The 23545-nt window shown below is 38.3% G+C and overlaps 1 protein-coding gene across 2 annotated transcripts in view; it reads left to right on the forward strand.

The window, feature by feature from the left end:
• Positions 1-871: 871 nt before the first annotated feature.
• The window catches only part of LOC130147791 (macrophage mannose receptor 1-like), a 66575-nt gene continuing 43901 nt past the window's right edge, over positions 872-23545 (forward strand). Inside the window, exons 1-7 of one of the 2 annotated variants that reach the window (XM_056335467.1) lie at positions 872-1109; positions 4967-5368; positions 6844-7017; positions 11843-12007; positions 15169-15282; positions 17623-17769; positions 22369-22551. In XM_056335467.1, the coding sequence (XP_056191442.1) occupies positions 1049-1109; positions 4967-5368; positions 6844-7017; positions 11843-12007; positions 15169-15282; positions 17623-17769; positions 22369-22551 (1246 nt within the window). In that variant the 5' untranslated portion in view covers positions 872-1048. The remainder of the gene's footprint in view (positions 1110-4966; positions 5369-6843; positions 7018-11842; positions 12008-15168; positions 15283-17622; positions 17770-22368; positions 22552-23545) is intronic. The other variant, XM_056335468.1, reaches the window with a different exon arrangement.

Consider the following 23545-nt stretch of genomic DNA (forward strand, 5'->3'; position numbering starts at 1 on the left):
GCAGTAGATTGCTGATTGCAATCCATTTGGGACCCTTCAGACGGTACATTGATAACAGCCTCCAAGGAATAACATGCTGCTCCCCCCGAAAAAAAATAAAATAAAATAAAAAAGGCACAGGGATACCAGAAGTGGCCCTCCTACCCAGCACAGCAAGAAGCCATAAAACCCCCAAGGCGGATGGTACAGTAAAGGCACCTTTTCAGAAAGATTGTTGCATTGCATGTAGGTGCTTCAGCCTGTGAAAACCCAGCTAGCGGCAAAGTTCTGTTTTCCCCACATTCTCGTTCCCGAGCAAGATTCAAATTCTGTTAACAGCAAACACAGCCACCCCAGTCAGAACGACAAACAAATCTGTCGAATTTCATTTATTGGCTCTCTGAAAATGCCTCAGAGTTCCCCAGCCCCTGCGTCCCTCCCGGCTCTTCCTTGCGGCCCCCGAGCCCCGGGAGCAACCTGCTGGCCCGCGGGGGAGCAGGGATGGGCCACGGGGAGGGGGCGCAGCCCAAACCCCGGCTTCGCAAAACCGGGTCTCTGCCACTTCTGCAGTCCCCGCTCTCGGGAGAAACCCGGTCGTTCCGGCGAGGTTTTGTTTGAGGTCACCTCGGAAAGAAAGGAGGGGGATGTCCCGCTCCCCCGGCGCGGGTTTGGCTGATTTTCTCAGAAAACAAACCACTGATCCACGTGCAAGCTGACGGGGCCGCGGAGGGGATAAAAAAAAAAAAAAAAAGAACTACCACAACGACAAGGAAAAAAACCAACCAACAGCCCTCCTCTCAGCTATCACCACTTTATCACCTGCGTGTGCCTGGAAGAAGGCTCTTCCCTTCGCTGATGGGGGGGGAGGAAAAAAAAAATCAGCTTAGGAAAGCAAAGTTTGAACAGCGAATTCCTGTTATTTCAAAACGCCCCATGTGACAGGATATTTCCTTATCATTTCGAGTCCAGCGCTTTCCCCTGATCCACCAGCCCTTCACAAGTGCGGAGGACCTGCCCGCGGGAAGCCCGCTCCTCTCAGCGGCGGGGCGCCACCGGCGGAGGCGCGGCGATGGCTCCCGCCCTGCTCCTGCTTCGCCTCGCACTTCTCCCCCCGGTTTGTGCGCTGCTGGGTAAGTGCCCCCAGGGGCTGTGCAGGAAGAGATGTGCCGAGAAAAGAGTGGGGTCGCGGCGGACACCGAGCCCAGCCTGACCTGGGGCTTGAGGGAAGGGAACACCCACACAGGTGAAGACCACGGCCATTTTAACCCCCTAGGTGCTGCCTGAGGGGAGCCGCGATGCGGCGGGGCAGGCAGCTGCCCACCCCAGCTGCCTCCCGCTCCTTGCCTGCACCCCGAGGTGCCGGTGCATGAAGCTGCCCGGTGCATGAGGGGGCCTTTTGGGTGCCCCTGGTGGTGTGGGCACCAAGAGGGCTGCCACTGGCAGTGCCTCAGTTTCCCCCACCGCTCTGGGGGCTCAGTCCCTGATCGATTGAACACCATCATTCAGCTTTCCCTCAGGTACCTTCTCACCACCGAGGTTTGTGGAAGGGCCTGGTGTTGGGGCTCTGCCTTTCCTCCAGTCCTCTGGTCTTTAACGGGCCTGGGGACCTGCTCCCGGCAGATGGCTTTCATGGGGTGTGTGTGTGTGTTAAGGTAGCTGAGGTGTTGATACAGATTAGAATTGTGAAAACAGATGAAAGCTGTGTTTCTTAGTGAAATCTGGGGCTTGCACCTGCTTACTCTTAGAATGACTGTGATTTGCATCACACAGCTATTCTGCAGTGAAAGTTTTGCATCTGTCCTTCCTGAAAGCTTCTCAGCATCCTCCACTCTTCCAGTTTGAGGTCTACTGAAGCAAAACTTCGTGACACTACCTTGTAACCCTTCTTGCTTTGTGTAATTAGCAGCAATCATTGCAGGCCATCTGGTAAGAAGAGTCTGTGTGGAGAAGACAGTCATCCTACCTGATGGCTGCCTCATTACTCCCCCCTACCTGCCCTGGCTTTTGGTGTGCTCTTCTGGTGCTCTCCATCACTGCTTTAACACTGCTAGTGCCTCACGAGTTACTTCTTGATTTACACTTGCATAATCTATGATTAGTTTGCAAATGCTGCAGAAATGAAGCTACCTTGGCATGCTGGAAATATCTGTTGTGGAAAGATACTTGGTCAGTGAGATTTTACAGTACTTGGCACAATTCTTTGGATTATAATTGGGGCCAGAGATAGGCAAATAGTCACAGTGTGGTAGGCGAAGAAAAATGAAAGCCTCTGAGAAAAATTCCGTTAGGATCTCCTTGGGACATTTGAGGAAAAGATGCTAGATCCCCCCATAATGGGTTATAATGGTAAAGTTGGTTTCTGTGCTTGGCGTGTTCCTATGCCTTTTAAAGAACCTCCTTTCAGGATTAAGTTTCAACATACAGATACTCTGTTAGAAATTGGTGTAATTCAAAGTACCAAGACTGCGGTACTCATGATCATGCTGTGGTGGACCTTTAAGTGTACCACCTACAGCTCATCTATAATGAAGAATGGCATCCTGTTATGGGAGCTATATAACAAATGTTGCTACAGAATAGTGGAACACAGTTAATGGTGACAGGAGTAATTCTGCTCAGCCCATTTTACAGGTACATCGTGTTCACAGGAGCGGTATCAAGTGTTTACAGATGGCAGGGCATAGAAAGTATTGCACAAATACCTGACTCGTTTCATATTCTTCTAGGCTATCTAATAACTCACATGGGAAGTGTTGTATGGGACTCCTCTTTGGTGTCCAAGTAGGGAGAACAAACACAGAAATAAAGCTGTAAACTAGAGCAATACAGGAACATGCTATGAGTCTGCTGCATGGTCGTGGATGAAACAGGAGCAACCCTGAGGGGAAGGAAGTCCTGCAACTACAGTCTCAGCCACAGTTGCTCCTGCATCCTGCTACCTCCTCTTTTGTCCTGTTTTGGTGCCAGCTTATTTTCGATACCTGCTTGGCTGTGTTGGCTCTTTAGCTGCTTACCTATATAGTATTCCTTGTCAGAGCCCTGCATGCACTGGGGCTCTTGTATAAGCAGCCGTGTTGCATTTACACGCTGCTAACACTTTGTAAAGGGGCAGTCAGAATAGCAGGGGCCAGAGATTTGACTTTTTTTTTTTTTTACCCCCCCTCCCCCAACACCCCCCCCCCCCCCCACCGGCAAACCTCTTTGTTTAGATTTCTAGCCTTATTTCTGAAGCCAAAACTGCACCCTTTCAGACTGGGTGTAGCGTGCAGCAATCCAGGCTTTTGACTTTGGGGTACTGTTTTCATTTACATAGCATCCTCTCTTTAATACCATAAGCTGCATAAAATAAGGAATGTTATTTTAGGCCACAAATGCAGTTTTAGCACTTTGAAAGATCAGGCAGTGTTTTCAACACATGTGAAAATAAATGTCTGACATCTCTTTTAACCAGAAACTTTGAATAAGTTTTCAGGAAAGGGAGAGTTGCAAGCATTGCATATATCAGTTTGCAATAACATTGTGCTAAATGCTAGTAGAAAAGCAGAATTAAAAAAGCTATCACCAGCAGTGATAATTATACATTTCCTTGTATTGTCTGTAAGTAAAACAGATTGGCAAAAGGCAACAATTTCTGTCTCCAGTGCTCATCAGTTTTAGGCTACTTCCCAGTGAATTGGAAGTCAAAGGACAGGAGAAGGAAACTGAACCATGGATGAGATAAGTATAGGTCAGCTCTTTCTGCGAGAGAGTGGTAATTTGTTCCCAGGTTGTTCTTCTGCAGTAAAGTATGACCATTTCCACACTGGAGCCTCAGCAGAGAAGGGAAAGTTTTCTGTGTTTAACCTGTTTTTCTCCTTAAATATTTCTTCATAATAGAATTTGTTTAATTTGGTAATCATACACTAAAATAAATAATGTTTTAATTAGCTTCAATCCCCAGATTCACATAAATTAGTATTTCTCTTTTCTAGCTTATAGCCTAGTAAAAATATAGTTTTAAGACCTTGTGCATCCTATTACGTTCTGTGATCTAGTACCAGAGAGAACTATTTAGTTTCCATGCTAATATGTATCTGAAGGGGACCTGAAAAGAGAAATTCTCAGTCTTTCTGCAGCACCAGCTCAGAAATGTTGCAGTCCATAGCACATCAAGGTGTAGGACATGTTAAATACTTTTCTAGTGGTTACAATTTTGAAATAAACTTTCAATACGTGAAAATGCATGCTGAGAAGCACTATTTGCTAAGAGGGGGAGATAACTTTGGGAGCTGTGGAGAGCCTCAAAGATTTTTGTAAGTCCTTAAGAGGCATGCCCGATGACGGCAAATCCCACTGCTGTCAGCATTTCATTCATAATGGAGGAATGTAAGAAAGGAGGAAGAAATCACTGATGACTGCAGTTGAGCGAAAAACAAATATGCTGTTCTAGCCCTACAAGTAGCTTGTGTATAAAGCTTAGTTCCTCTCAGTTAAGACTCTAAGGATTTTAGCAGAGCTTATGGAAACAGAACCCCCACTATGGGGAAATGGAGCCTGAAGAACTGAGTGACTGTTGTCATCTCCTCGTGCCTGGGAGCCAGGATCAAGGAGCCAGTGCTCCTGGAGTGTTCAGTGTCAGGATTTGCAGTGTGCAGTGGCTCCCTTGTTTCAGTAACTCCCATGGGTGCAGCTTGGAAAAATACTATGTGTTTATCCTCTTCAGTTTAACCAATGCTTTAAAGTTATAGGAGACATGAGGTCTGCATGTCTGCTGCCTTGCACTTTTGAGGGTGGATGCTTTCACTGACTCAAAACAGTTGAAATGTCCTCACATCTAAACTAGCTGCATTCTACAGTCACTTTGACAGGTGTAGGCCATAGGAGTACTGTACCTTCTTTTCCTGAACAGATGATGAGATTTTTACCCCAAGAGTAGTATCCAGATGTATATTTCATTTAGATAGTAGGTAAGCTACTTCAAATGATTCCACTGTTTTTTATCTTACAGATACTAGCATTTTCTTAATATACAATGAAGATCACAAGCGCTGTGTACTGGCTCAAAGTTCTAATTCAGTGACTACTGCTCCTTGCGTTCAAGAAAATGAGTCACAAAAATTCAGGTGGGTCTCAGATCACCAGCTTATGAGCGTATCATTGAAATTGTGCTTGGGAGTGCCTTCGAAGAAAGACTGGGTTCCGATCACGCTGTATCCTTGTGACAAGGCTAGTGAACTTCAGCGATGGGAATGCAGAAATGAGACTCTCTTTGCAATCCAAGGGGAAGATTTGTTTTTCAACTATGGAAACAGACAGGAAAGGAATATTATGCTGTACAAGGGATCTGGTTTGTGGAGTAGGTGGAAAGTCTACGGAACCACAGACGATCTGTGTTCTCGAGGCTATGAAGGTAAAGTTCTGCAAATTAATTTCTGTATTTCAAACTAATTTCTATGTGTATCTAATTAAAATATTTAGAAGTATAGGAGAATTTCCTTCATCTCATTAATGATCAGTGAGTGTGACGTCCGGTGAAATCAGTAATACTTGAGTTGTGTTTTATGTTTTTTGATGGGTTCATTTTGCTTTTTTGTCAAAGTTGTCAAAGTTCTGATAGATGATGCCTGGTGGCTATTCATTTGGAGAGGGGAAAAACATCTGCAGTTATTCAGAACATGTGTATAACTATTACACAACTGTTAATGATAGCTGTTAATATATACATGTGTACAGAAAGACGTAGTGTAAGTGTACTTACACTTACATAATCTGTCTGTTGATAATGTTGTTTTTGGTTTTTTTTCTTAGGGAGCAAATATTTATTATTTTCTAAGGATTTCGTTAACTCTTGATATCTTCAGCTGTAGTACATTGGAAGTGCCTTTCTAGGTGTTTGAAGTGAGCCTCAGAGTTAGCGCTGAAGTGTTAGATAAATAAGATACTTGAAATATTTAATTTTGAAAAAGTTATCTATGATACATACATATGTACATATATGCATATATTTATGATAATTATCTGGGAACACATTTGGGTTCCAATTTAGTATTCTTTGATAAACAGAAGTGGTCACAGAGGGAGGTACGGATGCATTCTCTGTGGTTTACGCAATGGCTGATTACAGTACTAGTCATTGGTCTAAAGCCAGAATAAAAGAGCCCTAGCAAAGGAAATTATGTGAAAGGAGGCAGGGGGGAGGTGGAGTGATGGTCTGCCATTCCTTCCTCCTTCATTTTCTATAAGGTCCATGACAGCGACCTCAGTATGTCACCTCTCTAGCAGTCTCTGTCAAGTAGTGCTCCTCTGTATGTCCTCCCATCAATGCGTGTACATTGTATGTGCACGCACAGAAGACTGCTTTTGTTACTTTGAGAAGTTTCATTGAGTCAGGTTTCTGATGAAACAAAAATTATGTTTAGATGCCAATGGAAATTTTGTTTGGGCGTAGCATATTGCAGTCACTCTGTGGTAGCAAGTTTGTATGAACACACTCTTCCCTGTCTAAAATGGTCAGCTATCGAGTGGGTTACTGTCAGAATAATCAGCGGTTGTTTGTGCTTAAAAAGAAAATTGCTTAACTGTGTAGATTTTATACTTTTGATTGTTGTGCATGTAAAATTTAGGATGGGAATGTACTTCTTTTGGCTCAGTCAGTTCTGGTCAGTGGTCTCCTTAAGCAATAAAAATTCCTGTCATTGTGGACATGGGTATTAGCTTAGACATAGATAGCAAAAATTATCAATGTTCCATTTCTAGTACAGTTTTTATACTAAGCTAAGGAGCTCTGTTTTCTATAATATGCTATCACATGAACATAAAGTTGAACTGATATATATCCTGTGCTTATTATTGCTTAGTAATTTTTAAATTATTATGTTTCCTTAGATACCTACACAGTGAAAGGAAATGCCAATGGAGCACCTTGTGTATTCCCTTTTAAGTTTGGTGATAAATGGTATGCTGACTGCACAGATGCTGGCAGATCAGATGGCTGGTTCTGGTGTGGAACCACTTCAGACTTTGATGTTGACAAGATATATGGATTTTGCCCATTGAAATGTAAGTTTTGTATGTTCATGACTGCTGTGCTGTTATTCAGCTGCCTGGAAATATTGGTATCCTTGTCATGTGCTTTACTGTACAAAATACAGTTTGAAATGGTGCATTTTTCTGTCTCCATTCAGTCTGCTATCCTTTTAGGAACTGCTTAAATGTGCAAATATAGGGCTCAGCATAAAAAAAAAAAAATTGGCCTGCTACATCTGGGTGCAAGTGTGTTAATCACATGCTGAAATCTGTAATTACTCCATTTACTTAAACAGCAAGTTAATTACATTTAAAGATGCTACATTAGCATATGCAAAAGGTTGTGCAGAAATTTGTGCAGCAGAATTGGAAGATAAAATACAGCTTAACTGAAAATTAAGACTACTTTGTAGAATGAGTTGCCTTTTAAACATGAAGGAACTTACATGAACTTTTTACAAAATCCCAGTATTTCCCAAATCTGTATGCTGCATTGTAGTTCTGTATTTAAAATCAATGAGAAGTATTTGTATTTTACATTCCCTGGTTTGAGCATAGTTTCAACTCTAGTATTATGAATATACAAACTTTATTTAGAAATGTTGATATTAAATACTTAAATTGGAGTAATATGCCTGTATGTATTTGAATTCTTTTATATTTGGATAAAGTTTTTCTGAACTTCTGTAAAATATGTACTAAGCATTTTGTCTGCAAGCTGCTTCTGTCATACTGAGAGAGGTAGCACTTCTCCCTCCCTTCTTTATTATTGTGTTTTGACCGCAATCAGAGCTAAGGAGGAAAATATGTCTTTCCTTTGATGTGAATAAAACAGTTTGGGTTGATCTTAACTGGTTTGGTGATGAAGTATTAGTGCCCTTGCCTGATTTCCATGGATGTTGCATTCATTATTTCAGACAAATAAAATTTGCATGTTTTCTTCTTCTATGCCAGTACTATTTTCAAGATATTAAAAACATGTTGGGAATATCAATCCCATTTATACAGCACATGCAAGATCAACTTAAGAATGCTACCTGTCTGGCATTCTTTTAAATATAGCAAATAGGAGGCATCGTTAAAATTTTGTTTAATTCTTTGGCATAATTCAAGGAAATCCATTCAGATGGCTGTGATTGTTTTTGGAAAAAGCTGCTTTATGCTGATTGCCTGCATATTTCCTTCTTGATTCTTCAATACTGGCTATAAAATATTTGAGTTTTGGTCATATATTTTAATGAGAGGTTGTGGTAGCAGAAGTTTTAGTCAGCCCTATGAAAGAGGAACGCACTGCATGAGAGAGTAATAAGTTAATGAACTCCAACAGCACCTTTAAAGACAGAGTGTTTAAGTCTGTATGTTAAATTTAATTTAATAACATTAAAGTGTTTGTTGTTTCTTAAACTGTCTGGGGAGAAAAGGTGCCAATACAAAAATATGTGATGCAGACTATTACAATGTTCATTCATACTGGGGCCTGGACATGCAGTAAAATTATGATTGGACCAGCCGCTTTTTTTCATTGTGAGCAAAACCAGCTCAAAAATTCCCCAAAAGGGCATAAGACTATACTTATAACAGTTGTTATACTCAATAGAGGTGTAGAAATTTGACCAGTGGAGATAATATAATTGTATGACTCTTTATTTGATGCTTTAAAAAGAGATGCTGATACAGTGACAGTAGAAACTTAAATCCCACAGGAAGAAACTGAGAAGCATTGCTACATCAGACAATTTTTAGTAGCCTAGGAAGTACTGGTTCTTTACAGGTTACACTGTATGTTTTTGAGCTGTATACTGCACTGCAATATAGAAGTAGGTGTTGGGGAAGAAAATAGGTTGCACAGCCTAAGACTGTCAGGATAGTGTGTCGTGAGGTGTGCCTATAGCTGTATCCAAGTGGGCAACAGTCCATTGAGGCCCCTTCCTTGACAGATGAAAGAGCTAGAATTTCTGTGAAGAGTTAGAAAGCCTTATAAGTGATGCATAAAACTTGCCACTGACTATGAAGGAAACAAGAAGTGCAGAGAATAAGGAAATAATTAAATAGTCTTAGTCTGGTATGTTAATTATTGGGCAAATCTACATCCTTGTATTCATTCACAAATACTGAATTTAATTTTTGTGACAGGCTTTTCCCCCATGCTGGTGTTTCAAGATGTTTTGAAGGTGTTTTTTTGTTGTGGTTTGTTGTCTGGTTCAAAATGCCTAGTGAATTGGTCAACTAAGTTATATGAGGTTAACTGTGTTGTTACTTCTGATTTATCTGGACCTCATAACCTGACTTTGGCTCTCACAAATTTATCTAGGAAAAAGAAAGAGATGAGCACTTTAGGAAAAGATATTTAAGTGAAGATAAGCATGCGAAGAAAGTTTAGTATAATTTAGACTTTTTTTACTATTGATAGCATAATATCTTTATATACTATATATAGTATATATATATAAATTCACAGAAACTGTAATGTCTTTATTATGAGATTCCTTCTCTACTGTATGCTTAGAGAGGAAGTGATGGCAGTTACTTTATAGACTGTCTAACAAGATTTATATTCAGTTCTTGTTTGCCATGATTCTATTCATGCAGTTTCCAAGGGTATTGGACTGAGACTCCAGCTTGCTTTCGATGGATAACTAAACGAACAAGAACACTTTATTGTTACTGCTAGTAAAGGTCCAGACTTCAGCTTGCAGTTTTGAAATTAGAATCTCTCAAGATTCTTCCATTTCCTAATTCAGGAGAAATACTATATTTTGATATGATAATCATGTTGACATGTTTTGAATTGTAAATGTCATAAATGTCTGCATTGGTCAGGACTTTTATGTCTTTCCTGTAAGTTTGAACTTGTCTTTCAAGGGCTATACTTGAAATTCAGTTCATTTTTGGTCTGCTTTGCTTTGCTTTAAAACTGAGAACCTTCAAAGATATGACTGAAATCTTCTGACTTACCATATTGTACTTCTGTGATTTCAGTAGTGATTGTGTTGGAAATAACTAGTTCTCACTAATTTCAGTGTATACAAAAAAATGCATGCTGATTTTGTCTGTGTAGGGATAAAGTTCAGCTTTTTTATTCTTTTTCTAGTTATGTACTAAGGACAGGTGTGGTTTAACATTACTTTAGATGCTAAAATATATTATCCAGAAAAGTGATTAATCTTCTGGTTTCTCTGGGCATACTAAGCTTTAAACAATAGCATATAGAATTTCCAGTATCTTGCTCTGTGAAGACATTTGATCTCATAGAACTCCAATACCTTAAAAACAAATTTTCCAAGGTTCAGAAATGAACTTTATTTTTATGAAAGACCAAAGTTCTACAGGAGAGCACTATATGCAAGTCAGCTATAAATTATAAGACTGGGGGAGTGATGTGGAAGGTTGGATGAATGCCTGAGACTTGTTTGCCTCTTCCTCTAGTAATTGTACAAGATTTATAAAACCCTTTCTATCAATTCAGAGCCAGTTTTCTTTACTGAATTATAGATCTTACTATTTTTGCAATCTCCGTTTTATCCCAGGCTTGTGCTTGTGCATAGGAATTTATGGTCCTGTGGAACATAGCGTAGTGAAGAATTTTTGCCTTCTGATAGTCATAAAGTATTTTGGACAGAAATCAGTTCATGGATAATGACAATGGGATGAAAGTTCTCATTTTTAGTCAAATGTCATTATTACACTAGGTTAGCTGTTTTCTTTTTCTTATAAGGATAATTTGAAAAGAAAACCTTCATGTTATCTATATACTGTCAGACTTAATACGGGAAAAAGTGTAACTGGCTACTGACCTGTTAACATTTAACATGTATCATTCTTTGTCTTGGGCTTTGTTTATTGTACCATTTTCCTCTTACTTGCACACTTAAGTTTTCTGAGCTTTCTGATTCGGAAAAGGAAAAGACCTCTTTCTCTCAAATTTTTCACAGCTTGCAACTTGAGAAACTGATACAGGCTGCAGGAATTTCAGTTGTTTTCCCATTGTCAGCAGACATACAGTGACCTCTGCTATATTCTGCTTTTGTCATGCAACTTTAATCTCTTCATGTGACATTTAGCTGAGTGTTGGGGCCTCCTATAAGTTCCATTTTTGGCAAAGCAAAATCACACTGTTTTCTGTTGCTTGTTGTGGAGATTCCAGTGAGATGAGCCAGCACAGACTGCAGCAGTGTAAGAAGTGTGGTACTTTCTGGGGCCACTTGCAATGTTAGGCCTGGATGACATTTTCACCAGTCTGGCATTGCCTCAATGTGCAAAGTTCAAGTATTCAAGGAGATCACAGGTCATGTGGCAGAGAGGAAGGCATGAGGGTGTCAGGTACATGTACAAGATGAATCAGGAATTGCAGGAAAGTGTGAGATAGATGCTGATAATGTAAGTTTTGTGTTCAGTCTTTGGGTCTGATTACCTCTATCACATTAAGAAAATCCATAACCACCTTACATGATACCCAAATTTAGTAAAAAAAAATGGTGTTTCTTATCTCAGAAGAAGGATCAGCTTGATACACACCTTAGCTACCATGAGTCTGGAAGTTTTTAGTCTTTTTTTCTCCACACTGACAAATCAACTCTTTTAGCATGACTTTAGCAACTCATCTTCCACCTTAAACAGCAGCTTTGTTATACCAGAGAAAATGATGACCTTGTTTCATTATCTGTGTACTGTCCAACATGGCTGTCATGGTTTAACTTTGCCCTGGATTTACCAACATATTAGAGAGCCTCAGGACTCCTTTCAAACCAGTTGTTTATATAAGTGTTTAGGTTTTGTGTACTTTTGCTGTGCAATCTATTCTATATTTTATCTGGCTCCACCTTCATGATCAGTTACACATTTCTTTTTCTTCCTACAGTTAATAATATTGACTTATTGTGGAATACAGATCCTTTAACAAATGTTCAGTACCAGATAAACTCTGAGGCAGCTCTGAAATGGCACCAGGCAAGAAAAAGCTGTCAACAACAGAAGGCGGAGTTATTAAGCATCACAGAGTTGCATGAACAAACATACCTGACAGGTAAAGTAATATTATCCATCAGATTTTTTACAAAAGTGCATTATTGTAACAGAGACACTTCTACAGCATGTCCATCTTAAAAACAGTTATTTGTTCAGTTCTGGTAATTAGTAGATTTAAATTGTTATCTTGAATGATTCAGCTGGAAAAATCAGACAGGTAATGGCTATTTTATCCTGATTAAATATTGTCAGAAAGTTACAGTAACTAAAAAATACAGCAATTAAGTAATGCAAGCAATAAAGAATGAATGTTGAAATGCAGGAAAATGCAAAATGGTTTGTAAACCAAATAAACAGATATGATGATTGCATCCTTTTTGTGCTCTACTTATTGTGTGTACTAGTCATCATTTTTGGCCTATCTCATTAAAGCTGTTGTATCATCAGTATGTGCTAAAATATGAAAAGAAAAAAAAAAAGAACTAATAAACAAAAGGACTTGCAAATAGATTGGTTTATTTTCCATCTCCTTTAATGATTTTCGAAGTAATTTCCAAACTTCTCTGAGAAAATTCTCTCCTGAATTTGTACTTGAATATATTTACATTCCACAATGAGGCAGTCTCCTTTTTATTACCTTTTTAGCCTGTGTACACACAAGAAATAGTTCACTAATTCATCTATTAAATAGATCAGAAAATGTTTTGAATATGTCACATCAGTTGGAAGATAAACTATTCTATGCCATAAGCTATATGTTGTAATATGTAAGTTCATAGAATCAGAGAATTAGAGAATGGTTTGAGTTTGAAGTGACCTTAAAGATAAGCTAGTCTACCCTCTCTGACATGGGCAGGGACATTGTGCACTAGATCAGGCTCAAAGCCCCATCTAACCTGACTTTAAACACTTCCAATGATGGAGATTTCACAGCTTCTCTGGGCAACCTGTTCCAGTGTCTTACCACCCTCACAGTAAAAAATGTCTTCCTAACATCTAAGCTAAATCTATCCTCCTTCATTGTGAAACTGTTGCCCCTTGTCCTGTCACTACAGGCGCTATTAAAAACTCTCTCTCCATCTTTCTTATAAGCCCTCCTTATATATTGAAAGGCTGTGATAAGGTCTCCTTAGAGCCTTCTCTTCTCCAGGCTGAAACCCCCCAACTCTCTTGGCTGCTCTTCACAGGAGGGATGTTCCAGCCCTCTGATGAATTTTCGTGCCCTCCTCTGGACCTGTTCTAACAGGTCCATGTCTGTCTTTTACTGGGGACCTAAGAACTGGATGCAGTACTCCAGGTGGGAGTCACTAGAGCAGAGCAGACAGGCAGAATCCCCTCCCTCAGTCTGCCGATCACACTTCTTTTGATGCAGTGCCAGATACAACTTGCTTTCTGGGCTGCAAGTGCACATTATTGGCTCATGTTCAGCTTTTCATCCACCAGTATCCCCACATCCTTCTCCAAAGGGCTAATCTCAATCCCTTTATTCCCAGTCCGTATTGATATTGAGGACTGCCCCGACCCAGGTGCAGGACCTTGTACTTGGCCTTGTTGAACTTCATGATGTTCACATGGGCCCACTCCTCGAGCCTGTCAAAGACTCTCTGGGTGCTGCCCCTTCCCTCAAGCAAATAACTGCACCACTCAGTTTGACGTCATCTGCAAATGTGCTGAGGGGGCACTTGGTCCCACTGTCTGTGTCATTGGTGAAGATATTATATTGTATTAGTCCTCATACAGACCCTAGAGGGATGCCACTTCTTATTGGTTTCCATTTGGACATTGAGCTGTTGACTGTAACTCTTTGCATGGAAATATCCAGCATATTCCTTATCTGTCCTTATCTGTCAAATCCATATTTCTCCAATTTAGGGGAATGAGAAAGCTGTTTTTAATGCTATGAACAGTCTGTTCTGTCTAAACTTTTGTTTTCAATTTTAGGATTTGGACAAAACATGGGTCTTTTTTTATTTTTTTTTTACTGAGCGTGATGAAAAATATTGTTGAAATTGATGCTCAAGGGAGCAATCTGGCACTAACATATAGGAATGAATTATTAGTAGGTGTGTTTTAATTGCAAACTAGTGGATATGGGTGCCAAATGTATGTAAAAATCAGACTTTTATTCTACAGCTGCCCTGGCAGTACCAGGATTTCCTGCCATGCTCAGCTCTTGATTGTCTTAACCACAACTTGTTTGTAGAGAGGAAGTACTGGAACACATTAATGTGTTGGTGCCAAATCAGGCTCTGGTATGACATTCCAGTCCTTTCCAGTGCTTAACTACCCCACCTTCTAACCTTGCCATGCTTCAAGTGTTGCCCATAGTCATGGTGTCAAAGACAACTAAAATACATAGAGCAAAATTACATATTTGCATGATGGCATTGGTAGAAGCAGAAATCAGTAATATATATATTGCGCAATGATTTCCTGTGAGCTATGTAGAAACACATTTAAATAAAAATATCAGCCATCATCCAGCTGGGCCTCCAAGTCTTACACAAGAGGCAGAGATAGACAATTGGTTAATAATGACTATAAATAATGCTAGAGAGTTCAGAAGGACCATATATAAGTATGATATTTCTAGGTGGTTTTCAGAACTAAAGCTGTAAGTTGGAACTGATTTTGGAAGCCTGACATATCATTGGCTAAAGAAGTGAAATGAGTCTGAAAAATATACAGTACGTACTGTTAATAAGACAATGATTGGAATGATCACAAATTAATATAGTTTGATAAAATGCAAACTTTTTTTAACTTTACAATATTTTGTAAATTTGAAACTTGTTAATTTTATTGGAAAAGAAAATATACAACAGGAAACTATTCATGTTTCACTTTAGAAAACTGATTTTCAGTTTTGTGACCTTTTGTGTAACTTTATCAATTTAATATTTTATAGTTCTGGAAAAAGGTGATTTGTTTCGTATTTATGATCATTGGTTTACAAAGAGCATGCAGAAGTGTCATTTTGTTTTCTATTGTAATAAAATTTTCCACACCTAAGAATGTGGAACTCCAAAACTAAAGTGATACATGTGAGATGACATGTTTTGCAGGTTTAGTGTACCCACCTTAACTGAAAGATTAAAAGTTGTTAAAACTTCTAAAAAATGAGAAGCAGACAGTTTAGCTAGAATTCAGTTCTCAAGTTTTGAGAAAGTGTTTGCTCTTGCTGTACACATCCAGTATCTCTCTTTGTCTCTTACTTAGGTTTGACTGGCAGACTGAGTTCTGCTCTCTGGTTTGGTCTTAACAGTTTGAATTTCAACAGTGGATGGCAATGGGTTGGTGGTGCTCCTTTTCGATACTTAAATTGGGTTCCAGGTAAGGTTACATATGTTGCTGCTCAGTTTAAAAGGTAAAAATTTGGTCACTGTGTAACATATTTATTTTCTAGTACTCTATTCTCCTGCAATTATTGAGCTTGTTTTGATGTTGAAAGATTCTGACTGTGGCTATAAACACTGTGAGTTAACGCCATTTGTGCTAGGGATACACACTGGACTTGATTTATTATTCATAATGTAAATGGCAGCCTCAAAATCCAGAGGAAAGAGTCATCTATTTACGCTTCATTTGTATATCTTCTTAGTTTATTTCTGTATGAATGCAGAATAAATCTGATGCTATATGTGTCTTCATTTTTGAGATTAGACTGGTCAGTCTGTTTTTGTTTTTTTTTCTTTGTAGGTTTTGGGTTTTTTTAATTCCTTTCCAATTTGTTTTAGTTATTTGCTTAAAGATTAAATTTTCTTTTTCATTTGGGATTAACTGACCCTTGGCAGTAACACAAATTGAACATGTTAGGCTAGTTTACTTTGAAGCGAGCCCAGCAGCTTCATACCTGCAGTTCTGTGAACTCTGGTGCAGTTATTAAAAAGCTAGTCTATGCCATCCATGTACACAGTGAAGAAGAGGTACTTTTCTGGTTTACTACTCAGAGTACCTGTGTTAAGGTGTCTTTTTGCAGGACCCTTGTTCCCTTGCACTGGCTATTCAGGAAGGCTTTGGAGACTAATTTGAAGTAGATGTCTAAACTTATGCAGTGTAAACACTTTTTTATCTTCATTGAGCATGTCACGTATTTAAACTGCGGTAACTAAATGCACGTTCCATTGTTATCACCCAGTGGCTTCCTTGTGTAGATAAAGCCAAAAGCACATTTTAGGTGAACAGCTTCTCAAGTAGGTACGCTTTGAAGAGTGAACAGAACTACTTTATAAATAGTTCTCTAATGGAGTGAGCACACAAGGCAAACAGATAGGCTGAACTGCAAGATGCTGCGAAGGTGTTTATAGGTCTGTCACCCAAGTGCACTGATGCAGATCTGCAGATAATGAAGAGTTGGGGAAAACTGATTGTGAGGTGGAGCCAAAGTACTAAGGGGAGTTGTGCATGGTTGTTAAAACTGCCAGGTCTTGTCGTATAAAGAATTGGGTGGGTTTTGGTGTAACCAAAATGGGCTCCATTTATCTTTAACTCCTTATGTTCCATAATTTCATTCAAAGGTAATACTTTTAAGTCCATGTAACGTATTTTATATTTGTGCTGTCTCCTTCATGACTTTACATTGGTCAGCCTACCTCTCTCTATCTGATTCCCACTACACTGGATGTTCAAGAGGTGGCTGTTCTTCCACTAGTATGTTTTAAAAGAATTTGTGGAAGCTTCATATTCTTCCATCTCGCTAGCCTTAAATAAATAATGCAAAAACATGGGAACTAAGTTATCTACATTTAAACTAAAATGATGCTGATTAGGCATTTGGGAGAGCCAACAGCCAACAGATGAACTTTTTTGTGCATTAAAACAATTAGAAGTTGTATTTTTGAGGTAAGCATATCTTTTTTCTCCTGTGGAAAGAAGAGATAACCTGACTGCAAATATAAGGCTAACTATAATTTAAGGTAATGAAATCATAATGATATAAGGAAATTTTCAATGAACAATCCTGCACATTAAAAAATATTGGTTTGCTGTGTTTATTGCTGAGCAGTACAGACACTTGCTTGTTATGTAGTATAGTGGCATGTGTTCAGTAATGAAAGAAAATCCACAGTAAGTTTAATCACATTAGATCAGATCTTGAAAAGTTCATGTGGTTTATTGGATAAATTTTCTCTGTTTTACAGGCTCTGCTTTTCTACTAGATGTTTCTGTTAGTGCTAATGCTAATCTTAACTGAAAAAATCGAAATATCCTGCTATTGTTGTATTGTTTAGACAAGTGGATAAGAAGTTCGTATTAGCAAAATAATTCCTTACTATTTTTCTGTCTTTACTGTTATATTAAGTACAGAATTTTACTAGCTTACTGAACACGTAAAGATTGTGCTCTGGAGTTTAGACGTTCTTTGTTTAGAAAGGGAAAAACCCCAAACAAAATGAATAAGTGCACTTTAATACCTTTCATCAAGATTTTGGACCTCTGAAGAGGCTGTTAAATTGTGAACTGGATAAATACCTCAGTTTGTGGTTGCTGTGAAAAAATACTGCTTAAATGGAATCAACTGCCCCATTCAGTCTAAAGGACTGTTGTCTATATGTTAATATGTCTTATAGTTAGTGTGGAACAGATTAGAACGTGAGAGTAATTTGGAGGGTAACCATGATGTTGAAGGTGGGGTTTTTTTTTTTGGTGGTGTTTTTTTTTATTATTTTTAAGGACACCCTTCTCCAGAACCTGGAAAAATCTGTGCAGCATTAAATCCTGGCAAAGGTGCTAAATGGGAGAATCGGGAATGTGATCAGAAACTTGGCTATATTTGTAAACGCGGAAATGCTACTTTAGAATCTTTCATTATTCCTACAGGTAGGTTTGGTAATAAACTCTCAACAAATTATTAATGAGCAGTGTTTTTTATATGTAATTCCAATAAGTATTTGTTATTGCATATGCTAAAACCAAGCAAAGGTCTCTGCAGGGTGTGCCTTGACCGAGATTCCCTGTAAAAGTGAACAGCATGTACTTCCTTTTTGTTCTGGCCTCCCTACTTCCTGTGTAGTAATCTTTCTTCAGTAGCTTGGAGTTCTGAATTGCAGAAATCGTGGAGTTCTCTTTTCCAAAACCATGCAGAACTGTCAGGTTTTGTTCATAAAATAAAAAGAGAAATAATCTAATGTTAAATAAAAAAGTAATTATCTAAAGCCCTACGTACTTAGTGAAACTAATTTATTTTTTCTTGCTGTCATTTTTACTACTTATGAAATAGAGTAAGTTTGCCAGTGCAAGTTGGTAGTGGACTAGAGGGATTTAAAAAAATTCTTTTGAGAGAGTTAAACAATTTTTATAGCTATCTCTATTTATATATTGATATATAAAATATTTATTTATGGATATATAAAGTATGTTGCTTATGAAATTATTTAAATTATATATATACAAACAAACGCTTTTTCAGAAGAAATGTAATTCTGGCACTTGCCAAATGTACATAGGAAAGACAAACAGGAATAAGTTTTCATAGCTTTATTTAGACCTGTTTACTTACTATCTCTCAGTGTACTATGAAAACCTTGTAACTTATTCCTTTGTTTCATTACTCCTTTCTGTTCTTTCCAAGCTTTTTTATCTTTCCAGGACATACAGGTATCTCCTAAATCCACTGACATTATTTTGTAGAGGTTGTAGAAGCAGAAAGCTAAACCATTACTGGTTTTCATGTCCATTTAGTAATATGCATTACTGGCAAACCAGATGGTTTGGAAACTTAAGTGTTTGACATTTGGCTTAAAAACCATATTTTTAAGTGTTTTTCCTGCTTTTGCCAATATATAACCAGTCCAGTCAAAACTACTTAGGACAGTGGCTTCGTGCCTAATGTGTTTTGCTTTATTGCTAAGAGATGAAAACCACGAGAATGAGATAGTGTTTCAATAATTAAATATTAAAATCAATATTTAATACTTGAATTCATTAAATTAATACTTCAGTATTTAAATAAAGAGTATTTGTTGCTGTAGCTGCATATTTTAATTATTTCCTAAATTGAGATGCTTTGAGTTTTGTTAGTATTTGTATACCAAATAGTTTTAATTTATATATAACCAAATAGTTTTAATTTATATAGGTTGTCTTTGATTGTTCAGTCGGCTAGTCCTCAGCTTTTCAGGTTTCATACATCAGTTGTTAAATACTTTTGCCTATAAATACACCATCAATTCAATACTGGCTGCTCTATTATTTAGATTTAAATTTAGTTTTGGGGCATTTAGTGGCATAATTTCTTTCTTATGTTTGAGGCTTTTGATTCCCACCTCCCCCAGTTTGCCAGTAAATTGGAGGAAGAACAGAAATGAGACAAAAGTTTTCAATTGTACAGAAATTGCTGAGTAAACATGGTGACAGATTAATGAGAGATTGGCAGTGATTCACTTCATAAAATATTTTCCAAAATGTCCCATGGGAGGAAGTCATAAAAGGAATAAGCATGCGATCATTCAAGGTGTTAAGTGCCCTCAGCTTCTAATGATGTAAAGGAAAACTCATGGCAGATGATGTTTTCCTGACTAGGGCTCCTGAGCAAGGAAATAAATTAATCATAAATTCATACAGCCACTTAGTTGTGGACTTAACATTAAAGACAGAGGCAATCCTTTGAAATGGTAACCCTGGAAGTTATAATTGAGTCTAACAAGGTAGTATGTGAGAACTGTGGGACACAACACCACTTTACAACAGAACATAATTATGCTTGTGTTCAAAACAAAGAGAAAAATCTTTACGGAATTGTTATTTTTGTTACAGATGAAGATTTTCACAAAGCTAATAGCTGTAGTCTTTTTGTAGCAGAAGTTTTTTTTTCCAGCAGGGGGCCACAGAATTGTATACATCCAAGTGGTGTAGAACCCTAGGGCTTGACAGCATTTGTCCTGTAATACAGCAAAGTGGATTGACAGGAACCTGTTAATTTCACCTGCAAAACCTACTTTTTTTTAAAAGTTCATTATCTAGGGAAAGGCTTTCTGGCAGTCTACCTCCACCAGGTGACTGCCAAAATAGATTTCATTCCAATCCAACAAGGTGTGGTGATCTTAAAATTATCGTTTCCAAATGTTTCATAAAGCATTTGATTAGAGGAAATAAATGCTTATAGTGTCACTGCCATGACTGCTGTGTGAGCTCTCTTATCAGACCACAGAGAATGGATATGAGAGAGAGAAATTTGTATGCCTTAATCACCAGACAAACTTCAGCTAGTGCTTTCACCCTTTTAGACACCCAAGTCAATCACTGTGAGATCTTCAGATTTCAGGAAGCCAAGCTTATAGTTTACAAAAGTATTTGCTCTCTATGTGAGGAATAACCATTCTGTGCTTACACACTTCATTTCTTGTTGTCTTGATCTATTCCACAGTAAATTCATTGGCCTGACATTTGTGATAACATTGTTTACAAATTAATGTGATTTTCTTTGTTACATCTTATTTGGTGGTTGGTGGGGTTTTTTTGTTTTTTTTTTTTTTTTTTCATTTGCATTGCTTCATTTGCTTAAGTCAAACAGTGTTCAGAGGTAGTACTTTCTTCCATTAGGATGAAAAAATAGGTTGCATGGCTTTGTGTTGTCATGTATTTTTTTTAAAAAAAGAGAATAAGGAAGCACAGAGTTCATTTTTGCTGACTACTGGAAATGAAGAACTGAAGACTTTTTCTTACTGAGAAATCCACAGCTATGTTGTTCAGTAAGACTTGCACCAAAGAAACTAGATTGTCAATTGCTTTTCTTGTTTTGTGGCCTGTAACAAATTCCCTGGTGTTACTGGATTTACAAGCAAAAGATTCTCCCGCCCTGCCAAGCTGCTTTAGTGGTGACAGTAATAGTCTCACAGTCTCCTTTGGTCTGAAAAAGAGGCTCTCACGGTCTCACTGGGGAATAAATACCTGTGTGACTGACTTTGTAGCCATGTCTGAACTGCCGATGTCTGTTCTATTCAGTGTTTACAGTTTCCAGAAGGGTGCACTAAGTTTGTTGGAGGTGCTTATATGGCTAGATTTTTTTTTTAGAGCAGTTTTCTGACTGTTGTAGCAAAGCACTGTGAAATGCGTATGCTGAGAGCTGAGACCAGACATAGGACAAATTAGGCAGCAGTCTGAAGCATCAGACTAACCTCTACAACAGCATTTGCCACCTCTTTCCTCTCTTATTTCTCCCACCACCACCACATACATTCAGTCTCTTTTTTCTGGGGTTCTCCCAACTCTCTGTTCCACTTCTTCCTCTCCTGTGGCAGGATTGACAGGGCTCTGACTGAGCACTGAGCACCTTGTCTTGGGTGACAAAGTTTAGTTGTACTTAAACCTTGTGAGAACATGCTAGCACTTTCTTGAGGCAGATCTGTGAGCAGCAGGGACTGTTTATATCTGTTCTAGCAATCCGTGTTGTGAACTAACTATCTACTAATTAATCAGCAGCATATTCCAGTTGAAACTGGGTATGTGCTTGCAACCTGGGCCTGACTGGTCATGACTTTGGATATCTACTTAAATATTTCTATGGAATATACCCCAGTGTTACACACAAACATGTTGCTTCTCCTTCCCTGACATACACAAGACATTTTGCCAGCAGAACTTCCGCAAACCTGCTGTCCTTGTTCTTCTACTCAATATATTGGTGCTTCCTAAACCCATCTACTGATTATAAATAAAGTGCTGCAAGAATCATAATTTGTTTCTACAACAGCAATATTTTGTTCATTATATGTTTGGGTGGAACTCCTCTGAAGGCTGAATTGTTTGCTAAACATTAATGTGGTGGTTGGCAGGACTCTGGTGCTTTTCTGTTGAACTTTTAAAAGCAAGTTTTAAGTACGAATAATTTACTTTGACAGTATAATTTTCTCAATGAAGGTTTTTAAAAGGATTCCTAAATGCAGAATTATTTAGATTCTCTTGTGATCTTGTAGAACCAGTTACTTTTTTTTTTTTTTTTTCCCTAGTCTAGCAAATGTGGCTAATCCATGAAATGCCTAAGGTTTGGGGAAAAAAATTACCCTCATAAATATGTTATATAAGCTCAGGTTCTTAATACACAGCTATATAGCGTGGAGAAGGAAGAGAAATGCTGACATGACTGTAGAAAAATGATAAAACACAGCTCTGCAAACCTTACCTTTTACTATGTATATATGCATATAAAAGTCAAAACTGTATTTTATGGTAAGTTTTAATTCTGTCTTTTCAAAAGATGGAAGCACTTGTTTGCAACTGTAGTGTTCTTAAAAAAAATCTGGAGGCTTTAACTTTTAATCATGCGAGTAGATTATTATCCCAGTACATATTTTTCAGATCTGCTGTTTTTCATGAAGAAAACATATAATTAATTTGTTTGTTAAATCTTTCCTTATGTGATTTTCAGTCTCTAGTTAAGAATAGAATTCTGAAACTCTTCATTGCAATTTTTCTTTTCAGAGACTAATGTGCCTATTCGATGTCCTGATCAATGGATGTCGTATGCTGGTCACTGTTACATAATTCACAGGGACCCCAAAATATGGAAAGATGCCTTAACATCTTGCAGGAAAGATGATGGGGATCTGGCGAGCATCCATAATGTTGAAGAGTACAGCTTTGTTATTTCTCAGCTTGGGTATCGTGAGTATTTTTTAACAATAACTTATATATATTTCCTGTTAATAAAAGGAGGACACTGTTTTAATTGTCCTGATCACTGGGTGCAGAAGGCCTTAAATTGTAAATTTAAAGAATCTTTGAAAGAAGAAAATGCACAATAAGAGCATGAAAAACAGCATGAAAACCAAACAACCTCTACTGTCACAGAAAAGCTATGGTCAATGTTGTGGATTGCATCAAACCCAAATACTTATTTCTTAGGGTCTACTTCTAGCTCCTTTTATACAGATTAAACCAATTTTCAGCCTTATCAGAAGGTGGAAGTATTCTTACTACTGGTCTGCAAAGATAGATGAGGGGAAACAAAGTCTGTTGGTCAGAGACAGTTTGGGAAGATCTGGGTCCTATTATAAGCACTGCCGTGTCATTTTTCAAGTCATGCTGCTTGTGTTTATTCTGAAAAAGGAAGCTGTCAGTCCCAGTATGTGGATTCAGATGTGCCCTAAATTAAATATGGTACTTAGGTGTTTGGCTTCTGAGTGCATGTTGAAGTTGTTGCAAGGCAAGTTAAGTTACAGGTGCTGTGTGCTCATTAGGGTAGATGCAACCATGCTGACCCTCAAACAGTTTTGAGTTGCTATTGCTTTACAGGAACATGATTTTGCATGTAGGATCAGTTATTGCTTTTTGATGGGAGGAGCGTGTTTAGACCTGTGTATGCTTCTTTGCAGTAACTGGTGCTGTGTGTGCTATTAGTGCCAAGTAGTGTGAGTTTGTTTAATCTTCACTGAAAGTGCAGTAAGCTGCTTTGAGCTGCAGCGTAACAGCAATCTTGCAGTGGCAGTCACGAAAAAGCAGATATGCTTTGTTTTTGTATCCTAGCCAACTCCATGGCAACTTGTGCTTGTTTTCATGTTCCTGAAAGAGTGATCTGTTGTTCTTTCAGGAACATGAAACTTTTACTTTTTCAAAGGAGATTATTAAGAAAGGTGGGACCTCTTGATGAAAGATTAGG

The sequence above is a fragment of the Falco biarmicus genome, chromosome 4 (assembly GCF_023638135.1).
Source record: "Falco biarmicus isolate bFalBia1 chromosome 4, bFalBia1.pri, whole genome shotgun sequence".
Taxonomy (NCBI): Eukaryota; Metazoa; Chordata; class Aves; order Falconiformes; family Falconidae; genus Falco; species Falco biarmicus.